Here is an 18,594-nt window from a genome sequence, read left to right as displayed (position 1 = left end):
GAAAGACTGAGAGACCTGGAACTGGTTAGCCTTGAGAAAATATGGCTGAGAGGGGATCTTATTAATGTCTATGAATATCTGAGGGGTGGGTGTCCAGAGGAAGGGGACAATCTCTGTTCAGTGATGCCCAGTAATAGGACAAGGAATAATGGTTTTAAACTAGAACATAGGAAGTTCCACTTCAGCATGAGGAGAAACTTCTCTCCTGTGAGGGTGACAGAGCACTGGAACAGGCTGCCCAAAAAGGTTGAGGAGTCTCCTCTGGAGACTTTGGAAACCTGCTTGGATGTGTTTCTGTGTGGTCTGCCCCAGGTGGTCCTGCTTTGGCAGCAGGGTTGGATTAGATGATCTCTATAGGGATCTCTTCCAATCCTTAACATTCTGTGATTCTATAGTACTAATTTTGTTGGACAATGAGAAGTCCTTTGCAGGTAGCAGTCTTGCATAAAAGATCTAAGATACAGCTTTCAGAAAGTGTATTACTCTGTAATTTGGAAGTCTCAAAAGACAAAGCAAGTTCTGCTCTAGCTTGTACATTGCAAAGCACAGAACCTGCTTCTGGGTCTGCCAATATTGCTTCTACAAGGTCATAGGAAAGCAATCAGACTAGTGGGTGTGTCTAAATCATAGTTGTGCCTTTGGTACAGCAACATGCAACTCTGTACACAGTTCTCTCTATTAAATCCTTAATTTCACAATCAAGTCTGCAGTGATATACTGTCCTATTCACTGAGGACAAAAATTATGTTTCCTGTCAAGATGAGAATGAAGACAGCATCTTTTTTTCTCTTTTTTATTTATTTATTTATTTATTATTATTTTTTCCCTGCTGATGGTTTGCTGCACTGCCTTTGCCCCCAGCTGATGCCTAAGATAGCACTAAATATGCTCAGGGACATAATCTAAATTGTGATTTAGAAATGTTGCTAGCCTCAGGAAAAGGGAGAGAAGAATGGTATGATAAAAAAATTCTTGATCTTGTCTCAACAGAAACAGTTTGAGACGACTGGAGGGAAAACCTCTTCTAGGCACATCTGCTAGGAAGGTGATGGCTGCATACGCACAACAAAGTAGTGGTCTCTATTGCATGAAAAGGTTTGTTCCTTAAAGTGATTCCCATTTTCTATGTACTACCATTAGGAGTGGTAGCATTTTATCTCTTATCACATTATTTTTTAGTGATAAGTACTATAGCCTAAGCAGAATTTCCCACGCCTCCCTCAAAAAAAAAAAAAAAAAAAAAAAAAAAAAAAAAAAAAAAAAAAGTAGCGCTGTCGATGCAGCACTTTCTTTGTGACTGCTCAAGTTGAGTTTTGTTGCCTACCCTTGCCTGCTCCTTGATGCACATGTGGTCTGGACAAGGTAAGGAAACAGGATATAGTCATTTGACTGATCTGGCTTCTTCTGCCCTAGAACTTGAGATTTTCTTGTAACTTCAAGCCCTACTGCACCCCATTTCTTCCATTATCATGGATTATGGAGAATGATCACCATTCACCTTGTATATTAAACAGATGTTTTGTGCTGAAACTCTTAGGCCTATACTGTTATTACTACTATTTGAACAGTATTTTTTCCTTAACCTTGCCTTGCAAGACCTACCTTGCTTCCTTTCCCATACAAACACAGGAATATCATAATAAAAAGAAAGGAGGAGAAAATTCTTAGGAGAATATGCTAGGGCTTATGGATTTTGATCCTTTTGATCCTCCATTAACTGCAATTATTTGTAAGTATGGTAGCAGGGTTTGCCTCTATATATACATAAAGGAGAGAAAATTCATGTGGTTATTTTCAACTGTAATGAGTAGCTTGCTTACCTGACCTTTTTTCCAAGAAAGGATGACTATTTCTAAATTTTACCTCTGAAGTAACCTCTGTTAGGAGATTTTTTTATTAATTCCTGAGACAAGTATTTTATACTTATTTGTTCTGAGACCAGTTTCAAAACTGGTATTTGAGGCAGCATACACTGTTTCCACAGAGCTCCAGCTCCTGTTTTCATTTGTCAGCACTCAAGGGAACCCTGTAAAGAGGGTTCACAGTTTGCCTTCACACAGTTACAACTTCTTAAAATGCTTTTACTTAAGAAGGTAGTAAAAAACCTTAAACTTGTAGATTGAGAGCTAAAACAGGACACAGTTAACATATGTTACATAGCTGGTTCTTTTATAGCTCTATACATGACACCTAGAGATGGTATTACATTAACAACTTAATTGGTATATACTAATTGCATTACCTCACAGTAATGAACATCCAAGGGTGAAACTACTTGGAGATATAATGATGGTCCTTCATCCTGGATTTCTGGGAATCACAGTAATTCCTAAAGTTCTAAGCCCAATTTACAATTACATGAAGACACATCATTATCTGCTTTATATGCAGGGACTTCATTTTTCAGGCATATGGGCCACAACTTGAGTCACTGAGTCTCAAGCTTCTATGGCAGTGGGAGAAATACATTCCATGCTGCATAAAACTCACAGTGGCAAGCACCAGCTGCCATGAGTGGCAGTATTTTTAACACACAAGTCTGTGGTGATTGGTTATTAGTAATAGCTTTCCACATTTACCTTTGGGGGAAAAAATGTGCAAGATTTTTTGTCAAATGACAATTCAAGGAATCCCAGTTAAGGCACTGTTCTCTCTTAAGGCAAGGTAAGTCCTGAAGCTTCATCAAGTTATTCAGGGTCACATCCTCTCTCCTAAATATTAAAATAAGTATGGGGTGTGCTTACAGAATAACTGTTGCTCACAAAAACTGTTTTACAGTTTCATATGGAAATGTTATGACTTTAAAAATTAGTTATCAAACTTACCATGTCATGGAAAATCGTAGCAGAAAACATCCATATGTTTGACTGGTGGTTGTAGTGCTTTTAAGAAGAATACAACTTACCACAGATAGGACCTGAGATTAATGACTGAAGAACTTTATAGAATAATGTCAGTGGTAAAAAAAAAATCCACGAAGGCTTGTAGATTTCAGAAATCAGTTGCACAGTAATGGTCACATTTCAGTGTTTTGTCTTAACAATACTTCCCAGTATGCTGATGCAGAAAGTTATGACCCTCTTTCCAAAATGGAATTTCTTGTATTAAAAAAAAAAAAAAAAAAAAAAAAAAAAAGATGGAGGCTCTTGGCCTGTTGCTTTAAAAAGTAACATTTTCCTCCCTCCAAAAGGTATCAAAACGCTTGAGCTAAGAAATTTGCCCTGGGTTAAAGTGCTGTTCTGGAAATGCGGCAGCTACAAGGGTGGCTCCTGTGAGAGGCAGCAGGAAGCTCCCCAGCTCCAGTGCTGGCCCCGCCTCTGGCCAAGGCTGAGCAGATAGAAAGCTGGATGTACCTTTGCAAGTAACGTAGTCAAGAAAGGGAAAATGAAACTGCATAAATGAACAAATAAAAAAAAATTATAATAATTAAAAAAAAAACCGCAACAACCTGCAGAGGAGAGGAGAAGGTGAGAGCAATGCCAGAGCAAAGACACGGAGTTTGGTGAGAAAGAAGGGGGGGAAGGTGCCTGAGCAGGGATTTCCCCGCAGCTCAGGCTGAGATGGCAGCTGTGCCCCTGCAGCCCAGGAAGGAGCATGGTGGAGAAACTCCTGAAGGACCACGGCTCGGCAGATGTGGATTTTATAGCCCCTGAAGGATCTGCAGCCGTGCAGGACCCTGTGACAGAGGATGTGGCTGTTCCTGCAGCATCCCTGACTGTGTGCAGCCCAGGCTGGAGCAGTTCCTGAGGGACGGCACCTGTGGAAGGGACTCATGTTGGAGGGGTTCCTGAAGGACTCTCTGCCATGAGACGGACGCCACGTTGGAGCGGGGTAAGAATGTGAGGAGTCCTCCCCCTGAAGAGGAAGGAGCAGCAGAAACATCGTGTGGGGAACTGACCCTAAATCCCTCTGTCCCTCCCCTGTGTCACCAAGGGGGATGCAGCAGTGAAGGGATCCAGGCCTGGAAAGAAGGGAGTAGCTGGGGGAAGGTATTAAGATCTTGTAATGTTTTTTCTCCTGGTAATTTTTTTTTTCTCCTTCCCAAGTTGTGTTTTCATCTGTTACTATAACTGGGAAGTGAAACCTCCCTAAATATTTCGATTAGCAAGTGAACCTTTGAGTGAATTTTCTCCTCCCTGTCCCCCAAGGAAGGGGGGAAGTGAGTGAGCAGAGGCCTGGTTGGTACCACTGGGCCTAAACCATGACAAAATTTCCATGCTTAACAGAATTTGTTTTTTTTAAGCAGACAAATCTGCAACAACAATGTATTACGAGCCAGCTTGTTGGTAATTCTTAGCATTTCAGAATTTCTTTGGTATCACAGCACTTCTCAGATTGCCATACTTTGCTCTTTTCCAGATAACTTTAAGACAGCTTGACATCTGTGGATAGTTCCTTTAGATAAGGTGAAGGGAAGCTTTTAGAAGCTTTTAGATTTAGAACCTGTGCTGGCACAGTCACCAGGTGTGACTGTATTTGGGAAAGGCATAATTAGAGGTTTGATAACATACAATGCAATACTTTCCCAGGCTACTTTCCCTACCCTGTTCTGCCAGTGAGTTTACCAGAGTTCTTGTTGAAAAAACAGCTGTTTTCCTTTATAAGCCATTATGAGGTATCTGAGTCATCTTTGAAGAGTTATCCTCTCTGCCTCCAAGCAATTTCTGATTAAGAGCACCAAATACTGTATCAGAATGGTATTAGCTCTTGAGCACTAAAAGCATTCCTTTTAAAAAAGTAAATGATGATAAGCAGGAAACTTAGATGGTATCTTTTATTCTGGAAATAGTTAACGATGATTTTAGAGCAGTAGGTTATGATGTCCTTTTTGCAGGTAGAGATTAAAACGCTGAGAGATATTTAGTATAGCTTTCTTCCAATCTGTCTCTTGAAAGCAGGAACAATTATTACAAAACTCTCCACCAATGTAGAGTTAAGTTTCTTTTGGAAATTGTCCAAATGTATCACGAACACAGTGACTGACGCAGTTCTTCATACATGATTTGATCCTAGCAGTGCCAAGATAAGAAGAAAAAAGATTTCAGACAGCGGTAAAAAAATCATCCAATATTTAAAAGTGTATTTATCTGTACTATTTAACAAGAAAGTGAAATAAACCAGATATAGAAGCTGTATTTAAAAACATTTACAAATAAAAAGCTAGTTCAATATTCATAGGAAGGTGTATAAAGACTTTTTTCAGATTGAATTTGTCTAGCAGATGGGAAGCAGTGTCTGGGAATAGGAGACGAGTATCTTGTACTCCTAAAGATAGTTCAGAATACCTAAGTGAATATTCTTCAAATTAATATAATTAAAATACAAGGTTCCGAGACATGGGTTATTTAAGCTGCCTCTGAGATGAAGAATGACATTTCTGATTAACTCTTGAGTATGTCCTCATAATTGCAAGTGATTACTATGTTAGAGGAAATGTAAGTTTTTGAAGGCTTCTGAACTGCTTGCCTAGTGATGATTATCAAAGGGGAAGAAACCAACAACCAACATTTTTAAAGAGTCCCAGAGCAAAAGATCAATTTTTGAGGAAGTCACTGGCCATCGATGTAAGGAATAGATAAGGAAATAGTTAACTTAATAACACAAGGAAATAGTTTCTGCTAGGGTTCAAAGTTAAATATATTAATGTATTTTGGCTGCAGTACACTTGTGGCAATGCAATTGCTTTGCAGCAATAACAATTCCTATTTTTATTAGCTTCTCAGTTACGTAATTAAGATGCCTGAAAGCTTTCCTCTCAGCCATTAAAAAAATAACTTGTAAGGAAAGCTTTAAAACAAGCTTCCTTGACAAATGCAAATAATGAAAAGGCAGGTAATAAATAACTTAGATGATATAGTGTGTTTTATGTTCTATCTCAAAATGAATAATGCACATTAACAGAAATAGTTGAGCATCCATCTGGGGGGAAGGTGATTAGGGTTGGTGCACTCCTAAAGGCCTTGAATTTTACCTGAAAATTACACAGACCGAAGTTAGGGCCAGGTCAATACCTAACTAATGGGAAAGTCAATGAGAAGCCTAAGATGTCATACTAAAAAATAACCTTAACAGCATGGTAATCTGGATAGCTACTTGCAATGTGTTGTCTACAGCTGAAAAGAGTGACTTTTAATTTCTAAGCTTGTAATAAACATCAGGTTTGTTTAATGCAGAAACAGGTAGTATCAGTTTAAAATATGTAAGTATACTGCAACCTTAACTAGTCCCACCACTCCTCTGCATAAAAAGAGTGGAAGAGTAATGACCCTTACATACTTAAAGCTTTCTTTACCTTTTTGGATACTGAAGATTTCACTCTCCTAAAAGCCTCTTCAAAGTGTTTATGGAAAATCTTGATTTTCCCTTAAAGAACAAAGCATAATAAATTACTAAAATTTGCACTCAAGTGACAATCCAGAGATTGTTGGATTTATTCCAAGACAGTGTTCATGAAACTTAAACTGTATGCAATAGTCAGTTGAATGAGATCAAATTCAGTATGTATTAAACACCTGAACTACTTACTGCAGCCTTCTGTGATCTTAAGATCTTAATTCCTCTGTCCCTTGCACCTTAAGCCAAAGAACATTTATTTGTTTCAGAAACTTAGTTTAGGTATTAATGTTTTCACTTGCAGATGGGGAATTTGATTCTCAAAGATGCCAACTAAGCTGTGGCTTACACCAAGTCCAGTTCAGGTCTCTTAACCTTCTAGAAGTGAATGCCTCAAATCCAGCTGCTTCCAATTCTGGGCTTTATTTTCTAAACATATTTAATATTAAGCTTTACTACAGAGTGTATTTGGTCAGTACCTAGAAAATTCTTCTACAGGATGCTCAATTCTTAAATCATTGACTTACTATCATTGCTTTCTCTGGCATTTCTCAGAAGTGATGAAAGCTTTCACTTGTACAGCTGCCTGGTAAGTTGATGCAAATTATTTGACCTTAATGCAGCTATCCACAGTAATTATAACCTTTTGAACAGTTTTTTTTAGTATGCTTAAACATAAGCGTACCTCAAATAAATAATTTTCCTCTGCTCTAGCAAGCAAGTCGCTTGATTCATCTAGACTTAATCCCAAAATAACACTACAATGCAGCTTCATTACAATGCTAACATTCTTCAGTTATCAGACAGAGGTACAAATAGTATGTGTTAAGAGTCAATTTGGTGGATTTTTGATGTATTTCAATAAAACATGTTTTGCTCTCGCAGATATGTACTGCCACTACATGTTTGTAACAGGATGTGCTTACATGAAAAAAAAACATTAAATTCCTCATTAGTGTATTTGATGTCAGAGTTTAACAAAAATCTTATGCTGATATAGCAAATGATGACATAGCAGGCTCTAAATTAAAGATGAGAACTTGTTTAAGAATAAAACAGAACAGCAAGCTGTCTGTAATTATTATTACTTGCTTTAAAAGTTGAAGGTTAAATTTCACTGAACATACAACCTTGCTGCTCTTTCTAATCTCAGCTCTGAAGATCTTATTCAAGACTCCCACTACCATATTCAGTTATACCAATATAAAAGAAAATGTATAGTTAAAAAATCAGCATTTTAGCTTATTTCCTCAAAGGAACACTGTAGTAAGAAAAAAAATTCTACTTAGGTCTCTTTCTCAAAAGCCAAATTACTGAGTCATCAAAACTCTGTAAAATAATAATATGAAGCTATGATAATTTATTTTATGCTTTCTTTTGTTTTTAAGCCTGTAAAATTTTAATCAAATTGTGAAGCAATACATGGCCTACAGAGAGGAGGGGAAAGGAGAAAACAGCATTAATCACCTAAGAAGGTTAGTATTATTAAGGACATGGGTATCCGAACAAAAAAGTCAAGGTGAAACAGTCTCTGATGCTATTGTAAGAGCATTAGCTAGAACTAGGTATAAACATACCAACTGCTATGGAGAATACTGTTGTTAGAAGTTGGGCTACTTCATGCTTACTGTGTGATGAAAGCAGGCTCAAGGTGTGATACTCTGGAGAATTTAGCTATGAGTAATCTATTCCTTGGCTACTTACATTGAGTTCTGATTACAAAACTATTTAGTATGAGTAAGTACGCATGGAAGTTTTATTATTTAAAACAATTCATATTAATAAATTAAATTTTCAACAATAAATTCAACAGGTATAATCTTTAAAATAAAACTAAATACTTAAAACACCAAGGACACACACAAGCTCCCTTTCCCCTTCAGAGTATCAAAAAAAGCACTAGATCTTGCTTTTCAAATTCAACTGAAAAGATGTAAAACTGGTTGACCTCACTTGTTAAACCACACTCACTCCTACTGCTGTAAAAAGAAGCCTCATAGATTCTTTGCTTAAGACCAGGTTTACAGATTGCAAAAGTGATGTGGGGTAACTGTCTACCTTTGAAAAAATAATACAAAAAAATGATACTTTAGGATTAAAGTCACAGTTTAGAAGGTCAATCTATTTGAAATAAACATACAGGAAGAAAATATTAGGAAACTAAAATAGGTCAGTTAGGATGTTAACAGTAAGACACTGGGACCAGACAGTGTTTACCCAAGGGTTCTGAAGGAACTTGTCTATGAAACTGCTGAGCTACTGTCTAAATCTTGTAACCAGCATAACTGTTTTTTCCGGTATTCTTTCTTACATCTACTTTAAAGATGTTTGCGTTTTCTTGAAACTTTGACTTAATTTTTGTTTGGTTCAGAAGTCATCAATCATTCTTCCACTTATTCTTGTCTTGTACTACTTTAAATATTTTTTGTTCCCCTTATCTTTTCTCTGTTCAGTTAAGATGTTTGTAAAGCTTTCTTACCTTTCTTCCTCTGAGTATCTGGCAGGGCCATTTCCTGTCTTAAGGCACAAATTGAAGCCTCACGCACTAGAGCAGAAAGGTCTGCCCCTCTACAGATGCAAACAGAATAGGTTACTTTAGGATAAATTTCTCTTCTTTTCCTGATCATGTCATACAGAAAGGCAAGACACTTCAAATGATGGTAAGAGGCTGGTTGTGTTGTCATAAAAGTTCATCTCAAGAATATTTGGAAAGAGGCCTGAGGACTACCCAGTGCTGCAAACTTCATTATGGAGTGACACTCTCCAAATTTAAGATCAAATAAATGAGAAGCAAGGGAGGAGGAAAAACTCCAACCTGTAATCCTTAAAAATGCCCAAGGATTGATATTGTGCCCCTTGATGACAACATGATCCATTCTTTCTGTATTAGTCATCTTAAAGATTCAAATGGAACCACCCATTACTACCAAAAGGAGTTACAGCTCAAAGCTGCATCAGCAGTTAATATGTTCTAAAATAACAGTATCAACAAAACATGGTCTGATCAGTCTAAATATCTGTTTCCAGCTTCCAGCTGTTGAACAAAAATAAAAACAGAAAACTGCAAACATCCACCCCACAAACATAATAAAAAACCCCAACCTAAAAAACCAATCCAAATATAATAAAGCCTAAAAAACAAAGAAGACCCCAGACTACATTCACCCACCAAAAAAAGATAGTGAGTGAAAAGGGCAGAGAAAGAAAAAGTACTTGTCTTTCCCAGCTATGGAACAATGACAGAATTATTACTGGTGATAGCCTCCATTTCTAAGAATCAAAATGAATATTGCGACAGCAGCATGTCATAAAATTCATCTTTTGTAAACTCCAGAAAAGCAAGTAATTTAACATATTAAAGCTTTCTGAAGTTTTGTAGAAGACAACTGAAAATTATTCTGATAGACATGGCTATCAAGCTTTCCTAAAAAACACTTGGTGTTGCCGAAGCACAAGTTGAAATAGGGCTTAATTACTTTGTCAAACATATTGCTTTCAACTGTGTGACAGACAAGTTGGTTATGGTTGTTTAACTAATTTGCTTTCATAAACAATTCATATAGGTCCACAACATAAAGAGCACTCTTTTATTCTCAGAGGATAAAGAACCAGAAAATAATAACCAAGCAGAATCTAAGAGGTCTCTACTGCTCTGTATTCACGGCATGAAGATGACTATTCCAGATGAAAGAGACTTTAGCACCCATATATTCCTACCAACTCCTTAAGGAAAGAGCAGAAGTGTAGGCAAGAAAAATAGCATAAAAGGCTTATTAAACCCTGCAAGTGAGAAGACAACATAGCACACATTATCACCCATCAGAAGACTGTTAACACTGCATGTTAACCTAGAAGCTACTCACGTGTAACAGTCACAACATTGACTGTAAGCAATTTCTTCAAGGCTTACATCAGTACCTAGTGGAGGCTGTGTACCATCCTAAAGGAGTTGAGATAGTAAAAACAGGAACATAAGAGAATGTTATTTTTTACACAGGCCATCCTCAAAGTGATTAAGTTACATCAATCAGGAATAATATAGGGGTCTGACAAATTTTTAAAAATATCCACAAATATTAGCATTTTTATTGTCAGATCAACAATATGGACAACCAGCCTTAAAACCTTTTAATTATGAAATAATAAATAATTTCAACTTCCCATCAAGAGGTTAGCTTTTCTCTAACAAAAAGATGGCCAGCCTGTCACAGAGCCATGTAGCACAGACACTGGTCCATGTGTGGACAGGCACTGAATATCTGGTTACATCAACAGCATTGTTTAGCTGAACCTGGAGAAGTTTTACTATGTGTTGAAATCAAATAGCTAAGCATGTAAGTTTAGGTCTGTATTTTAAAGCACAGAAGTTCCACATCAATATGAGGAAGAATTTCTTTACTGTAAGGGTTACAGAGCCCTGGAACAGGCTCCCCAGAGAGGTGGTGGAGTTCCCTTCTCTGAAGACCTTCAGGACCTGTCTGGATGCATTTCTGAGTGACCTGCCCTGGTTTTGGTCCTGCTCTGGCAGGGGGGTTGGACTCAATCTGCAGAGGTCCCTTCCAACCCGATATTCTGTGATTCTGTGACTATTACCTTTAATACAGAATTAATTGTATATATTTTATGTTCTAGACACACATTTTCAAACTTTTAAGTTTTCCATTCTGGATTTCATAGAAGTTTACATATACTGTAGACATTCCAGTGAACTTTTTGATCCTACTCTTCTATATTATTAATGCTTCCTCCACAAATATCCAATAAATGGTTTCTTTTGTTATTATTTTTGCATCTTCAGCAGAAAAAAATATGGAACATATGTTATATTTGAAATCAGCCAATTAAATTTTCAAACACTGTAAGCATGGCAATCTCCCTACTATCCTTAGACAAGAGTAAAGTAGTATAATAGTAGTATGGAGATTTTAGTTGTTTATAGTACCAAATAATAGCAACATATGTTGGGCTTCTTTTGAGTGGGATGATCTGCCTGCTGTGGAGACAAGTTTGGCTGTATGTACATCAGAGAAGCTTGATGCAGCTTGCAGGAGTACAGCAGTAACTTAAACATGTGAAGACATGGTTCTCTTGCACAATTAATATGCAATTTAAAAATGTACAAGTTAACTGAAATAAAACTCTTTCACAACAAAGCTTCATCTGATGGCTGTCTGTTGTGTTTGCAACCTATTCCTCCCCCAACTCCTTTTTCTACTCCTCATGCTGCCTTTGTGAGCATCCACGTTTTCCCTCTGCAACAGTTCTAGTTTCCACATCCTGTGCATGTATTCCACAGGAAATTCTGGAAATGCATACCATCACCCAGAAGCCATTCACATCTCCACTAAACATTATGTTTTATCTAGCCCTGAGCACATATTTAAGCAAGTGCTCTTGTACATAGTTTTTTCAAATTTCCTTACCTAAAATGTGGATGAAGTCTGATAAAAAATGAAGTATTTAAATTAATTTAACATGTTCTTCTTGCAAATAATTCCTATATATTTTTAAAGAAAATAACCTATTTCTTGTTCTTAACACTAGAAATACAAATCTTTGCCTAGCTTTCTAAGAACTTTGACGACTGCAGAAGTAGTAAACTGAGACAGCACCAGCCTCACAGAATGAACACAGAAACACACAAGGAAAAAAACTAATTTCAGAGTGACTGTGTCCCATTTCTCCTGGCCTTTTAATTAAGAATTAAGATAAATAAAGCATTAAACAATTAATACCTCATTTACTACAAAGATTGGTAACCAAAATATTAAAAATACTATGAATTAAATATGCATGCACATACCTGTCATTCAAAAGATAACATGCCCTGATAACCAAGGACAAGATCTACAGGAACCAAGCTGGTAAACACGATGCAATGTGTAGGTCAAATCACAAGGCCTTACATAACCAGGTAAGGCCACAGCAAAGATGGATTGTCAGTACAAGATAATGACAAGGTTACCACATCACATGTGCCACTCCTCTTGGTGTTATCCCAAAAGGAAGATAGACTGTAGCCTCAAAGATTCCCAGAAGCTGGGAGCAAAGACACTTTCCAACAACCTTGCCCAAGATTTATGGCAACTGAAGTAAGCACAATTCTCAGCTGTTTCATTTTAAAGGGAATGCAGAAAATAGTTCTTTGTAACAGCCAGACTGTCATTGCCAGTCAAAAGAAAGCCAAGAAACTCAACACAGAGGTCCTTATCCCTGGTGTTGCACATGAGTGGTCCTGGCCCTATCACTAGGATGCATTCACCTTTGTGAATGTTATGTGGCTGGGGGAGGGAGCAAGTGAAATCAGTAAGAGACAGAAATCAGTCCCCTCCCATGAAATCTCACACCAGGCTTTGCTGTGCTATTTTGCTACATCACTAATTACAGCAAGAGCACTTGAGACAAAAAATTCCCTAAGATTCTCCTGCAAAAATTAGGGAGAGCAAGACTCAAAACCTGTATGTTAAAAAAACAGAGTGGACATAAACTCTGTACCAGAATCCTTCTGTTCTGTTTGGACAATCTAGTGACTGACCCTTACTAACCACTTCTTCCAGAAGAACAAGGTGTTTGTATAAAGCCAGAACAAACATATAAGCTCAATCTTTAAAGAACACGAGTTATTCTTAAAAATAATTTAGTAAAATAAAACCCATAATTATTCACAATATATAAGAAAAATGATTAATGGATGTTGCACTTAGATTATCTCTCTTAAAAGGCAATCATCTTTCAGAACAAGGTTGTAAGAAGTTTTTTATAAAACTTAGAAACAATAAACTTATCTACTGCTAATAGCAAGTGGGGGTATATTTACTTTTTACACCATTAATTAATAAACAGAACAAATGCAGGAAAGTCTAATATCCTGAATTTGTAATGAGAGCCTGACTTTTGAACACCTTTTTCATTTTTGGCATGAAAGAACATGCTTGAATGAGTTCTAAGTTTCTGAATTCTCCAATGGGATTAATTATTGCCTATGCCACAACTTTATGCTTACATAAGTCTAAATTATCTTTTTTACAAATCTGTTCCACACTTTTCATAATACTGTGCAATTTTTTCTCTTTTCTCATCTCCTTTTGCAGATTAACAAAAATCACTTGGGACACCTTTCTTATTGATGTCGATCTACTGGAAAAAGCAGGAAATATCAGAGTGATTAATAATGCTTTCTTAAATTCTTTTTTCAAGGTCTTGATTACTTCTGTACCATATTAGAGAACTACTTAAATAGAATTAATTCCATTATTCAAATTTCTGAAGTGGCAGAACAGGCCCTTAACCACAGGAAGGACCAACATACAACAGCAGTATTTTACATTTTCACATTTACTTTGACCTACAACCTCTATCATCACAAGCTTCCTTTAATCCTTGTCACAGTTTGAACAGGAGGAACTGAAGGAGGGCTTTCGGACTCTGAGAGGGGTGGAACGCAGAGGGAGGGATCAATTCTCTCCCATTTCCTGCCATACTCTATAAAGATAGGGAAAGGCAGCAGCTCCACCCTCTTTTTTTCCGCTTGCTGCGGGTTGGGACACTGTTCTTTACCACCAGCTCAGCACGTGCTTGTCAGAGCCCCTATCTATTAGGCTGTATATATATTTGCATTATTTTTTACTTCATCCCTTATGTTATTACCTTTCCCTTGTGTTAGTAAATCTGTGTCCAATTGCTTTCAGTTTCCAACTCAAAGTCTCCTGTCTTTATTCCCCTTTTATCTTCCCTTTGCAGAGCTGGGGGGAGATGGGGTGTGAGAGGCAGGGGGGTGAAAATAGAGTAATTCTGTCCTTAGGTTTGTAGTCCGCCCAAACTGCTAAACCATGACAATCCTAAAGGCAATTAAGAGTCACAATTACTGCTGAGGAAATACAGCTGGAGCTTGTGATTAATTTGGTGAATGTGTGGAAACCCGCCCTTAGAAAAGCTTACACAACATTTCATTATCATTAATTCCATTACTCACACAGATTGCAATCTTTTAATTAAATCTGTTTCAACTGTGACTATAAAGGCAGCAGCTCCTATATTTAAGAGGTTTGCTTTACTTAAGATTTATTAACACCTTACAGTCTCAGAGCAAATTTAACAGCAAATGCAGCTGATGGTTTATTTTGATGACTTCATGTAATACCTAAAAGTGTTTAATGAGACGAGATCCTGCAATTCTCTGTAAAATTTAATTTGTCTTAAATCATTCCAACAAGCTTCGAGATAATGATTTTTTTTCCAAATACTCACTTTGGTGATGGTCTTTAAAATAGCAAGTCGATCTTTTGGTGGTGGCAACCCCACATAGAGTGTTTTATCCAGTCTACCAGGACGCAGGATAGCTGGGTCAATTATATCTTGGGGTGGAGGCAAGAGGGAAAGAAACGGAAAAAAAATCCAGAAATGAGATACACTTTTAGGAAAGAAATAGATACCTACTTGCACTGACGTTCAAAGACGGATTTGTGGCATGATTTGTGCTCTGAGACCATTAAAATAGCTGATTGAAACAGTTTTGTCTTTGCCAAGTAGGAGTCTCTATGACACAGTACAGTTAAGATGCATCTCCTCAAAAATGGATCATAAATTAAAGTTTAATCTCTTAACAAAAGAAGACAACTCTATCTTTGGCAACACAGTACTAGAACGTTTGTACGGTCATATCTAGCATGGTCAAGTGAGGAATTCCACATTAAGTCATAACAAGGGAAAAAATATACTTCCAGTTTGTTCTACTGGAAGGAACTCTACCTGTATTAACTGTTGCAAATGTGCCTGGAAGGCATAGTGATAAATTAAGAATAACAAATACACAAAAAAGGCTTCCATATTTCCCATTTCCCTATCTACCCAAAAGGATGGCAAGTTACTTTCTGTTTCAATAAAAAATTCTATTGAGTCACCATGGTTGGAGGTATTTAAAAGATGTGTAGATGTGATGCTGAAGGACATGATTTAGTGGTGGCCTTGGCAGTGTTAGGTTAAATGTTTGGTCTTCATTATCTTAAGGGCTTTTCCCCCAACCTAAATGATTCTGTGCTATCCTACATATTAATGTGAACAGCAAAACAATAAAAGTGCCCACAGAAGATATAAAGACAACTGTACTTCTGGCATAACAGACTTTTTATGTCTGAAAGCAATACAGCTATGTCAGGTAGCTATTGCAAGAATGTTATTGAAAGGTTCACCTATGTCTTAGGCTGGAAACTATCAAGGACTCCAAATGAACCTGTCATAACCCTTACAATCATCATACTCTTGATAAAATGTAGCTAACAGCAATCTAAATGTTAAGTGGGAAAAGGCAAGCTGTTAATCCTTCCAGTACAGATGTGTAAAAGAAAATGAAAAGAAAAACAAAAAACCCCACACCAACAAAAACCCAAAACCAAAACAGCCAACCAACCAACCAAAAAACCAAAAACCACAAACAAACAACAACCTGCAAAACAGTAGCACGGAAACACAGCTATTCCTTTTTCACAAATGAAAAAAGTTTGCTTAAACTCTATCAAAATTCTAACTACCTAATCCCTCCAGAATGTAGTCTTGATTCACTTTTAAAAGATATGCATAATTTTGTTCAAGTCACTTTCTCACCTATGCTTAAAGGACAAAAAGTAGAATGAGGTGCCCACATTAAAAATTGCTGCACTTTTTCCTGGATAAAAGCAATTTTTTTCCCCCTAAGGTAGTCATGGCCAGCTGCATCTGTGTAGGCTAAAGTGAGCTATGAAGAATGTGATGAGAATGCTGAGGGTCAAAATGAAGAACTCAATGTATTAATATAAACCAGATCAGTGAAAACAAGGGTTAAACAGAATCTCTGCCCAGACAACATCTTCCTTATACATCTGTGCACACTGCTATATGATACTTCCTCTTGCTCTTGGTACAAGTGGACCTGTTTCTGTGTCTCTGAGGACAGAAGTCTTGCCACATTAAGCTGAAGCTTGCACAACAGACATCAAAACAAATACTCTCAGGAGGGACTGAATTACAACACCATGCACTTGATAATTTCCCTATTCTAAAGTTTCAAAAGCTTTTAAAATACTACATTTGATATGGCAAATATTGTTACTATTTTGAATACTGAGAACACAGCAGTTGCCCAATTATACAAAGTAATATGGTCTAAATATATTAATCAATTTGCATGTAAACAACTCCATTGCCTGCATTCAAAGAGTTATCACAACTCATACTAACTCAATAAGATCCAATAATGGCTGTTTACAATTAGAAGATAAATTGTGTTTTAAAATTGGATATTGACACCCCTCATCTTAATATGAGTCAGTTCACTTCCCTCTGCTGATTCAGACCTGGGAGTGAAGCTCTTGAAAATTCAAGTCATGTAACACAGAAAAGTACTATTTAACTCATTGGTCAAAGTCTCATTAAATGAACTTCATTTCTGTTTAAAGAACTGAATAATGATCCCCTTTTAGGAATTTCAAACCATGATGTTCTTTTGCTATTATCTCAAAACTTATCTAAACAGAAGAGAGTAAACTAATTTTGGATCATTTAAAATGTTAATAAGATTAAGGTAGTTATTGTAGGAAAGTCTTTCAAAGCCTATAGTTATCTTTCAAGTTTGAAAGTGAAACATGGAAAATTTGGTAACTCACAGCACTTTTTTTCCAAGCAGTTGTCTTAGAGACAGAATATACATCTATTACGAGAAATGTCTAATACTTTTCTGTCACAGCTTTCTGATGTAGTCAATGATGTTGACTATTTTGTTAAAAGACAGTAGTACCATTTCCCAAATAATATGCTAAATTACATAATGAGTCATTTAGAATACATCCATTCCTCACTTTATTTTTAAAGGTAAAAACAGGTGCTGGCCTCTAGAGAATTATGTAAAATTTCAGTTTGTTGCTCTCCAAAGTATTGCAAAATTTTATTCTCTTCATTGAATTCCATTGAAAGTAGCTTTGCCCGAATCCTTATAATGTGAAATTCTATTGTCCTATAATAAAATCTATTACACTAATTTCCAGTTGATTATTCATGTCTTATCTCAACTGTGCTTGAGTCAACAATGTTTATGTGCTTAACAGCAACAGTGATCATTCTGCTGAGTCCATCAAACTTTTCATATACTCAACTGCAGCTTTTTAAATTATATTTGAAATATACAAGATATAGGTCCTCACATTCATGATGAGCTGCTAGATGAAGTTGCAGAACCACTATCCATCATATTTGAAAAGTCATGCTGGTGAAGTTCCTGCTGTCTAGAAGAGTGGAAACATAACCCCCATTTTCAAAAACGCGAAAAGACGACGACCCAGAGCACTACAGGCCAGTCAGTCTCACCTCTGTGCCTGGCAAGACCATGGAGCAGATCCCCCTCAAGGCTCTGCTAAGGCATGTGGATAACAAAGGAGTGACTGGTGACAGCCCTTAGTAAAGGGCAATTCCTGCCTGACAGATTTAGTGACCTTTTACAATGGGGTCACAGCCTCAGTGGCCAAAGGCAGAGTAACAGATATTATCTATCCAGACCTGTGCAAATGATTCAACACAGTCCCACATGACATTCTGGTCTCTAAGCTTGAACAATACAGTTCTGATGGACAGACCGCTCATTGGATAAGGAACGGGGTGGATGGTCACACCCAAAAAGTTGTGATCAATGGCTCAATGTCACAACTGGTGTTCCTCAGGGGTCAGTAATTGGACCAGTGCTGTTTAACATCTTTGTCAGCAACATGGGCAGTGGAACTGAGTGCACGCTCTGCATTTGCTGATGACACCAAACTGTGTGATGGAGTCAACACACTGGAGGAAAGGGATGGCATCCAGAGGGACCCTGACAGGCTCACGTAAACTCATGCAAACCGCATAAAGTTCATCAAGGCCAAATGCAAGGTTCTGCACCCAGGCTGAGGTAACCCCATACACAAATACAGCTTGGGAGGAGAAAAGTGGGCCAGAAGCTTAATATGAGCTTTCGATGTGCACTTGCAGCCCAGAAAGCCAACTGTGTCCTAGGCTGCATCAGAAGCAGGGTAGCCAGCCAGTTGAGGGAAGTGATTCTCCCCCTCTGCTCTGCTCTGCTCTTGTGAGACCCCACCTGGAGGACCATGTCCAATTCTGGAGTCCCCAACATAAGAAGAATGTAGAGTTCCTTGACCATGTCCAGAGGAGAGCCACAAAAATGATGTAGAGCACCTCCCCTGTGCAGACAGGCTGAGGAAATTTGGGCTGTTCAGCCTAGAGGAAGCTTTGAGGTGACCTTAG

At 37.5% G+C, this 18,594-nt stretch overlaps 1 protein-coding gene across 3 annotated transcripts in view; it reads right to left on the bottom strand.

The window, feature by feature from the left end:
* Positions 1–4,734: 4,734 nt before the first annotated feature.
* Positions 4,735–18,594, bottom strand: part of NVL (nuclear VCP like) — a 43,650-nt gene continuing 29,790 nt past the window's right edge. For 2 of the 3 annotated variants that reach the window (XM_008495311.2, XM_030448733.1), the window contains exons 19-23: positions 14,581–14,687; positions 10,197–10,273; positions 8,813–8,901; positions 6,293–6,363; positions 4,735–5,009 (exon numbers count right to left, since the gene is read on the bottom strand). In XM_008495311.2, coding sequence (XP_008493533.1) covers positions 4,965–5,009; positions 6,293–6,363; positions 8,813–8,901; positions 10,197–10,273; positions 14,581–14,687 — 389 coding nt within the window. In that variant the 3' untranslated portion in view covers positions 4,735–4,964. Of the gene's footprint in view, positions 5,010–6,292; positions 6,364–8,812; positions 8,902–10,196; positions 10,274–13,879; positions 14,172–14,580; positions 14,688–18,594 lie in introns of those variants that run through there. The other variant, XM_030448736.1, reaches the window with a different exon arrangement.

Source organism: Calypte anna, chromosome 3 (genome assembly GCF_003957555.1).
Source record: "Calypte anna isolate BGI_N300 chromosome 3, bCalAnn1_v1.p, whole genome shotgun sequence".
NCBI classification, from domain to species: domain Eukaryota; kingdom Metazoa; phylum Chordata; class Aves; order Apodiformes; family Trochilidae; genus Calypte; species Calypte anna.
The sequence above is the reverse complement of the archived record's forward strand: the minus strand, read 5'-3'. Positions and strand labels throughout refer to the sequence as shown.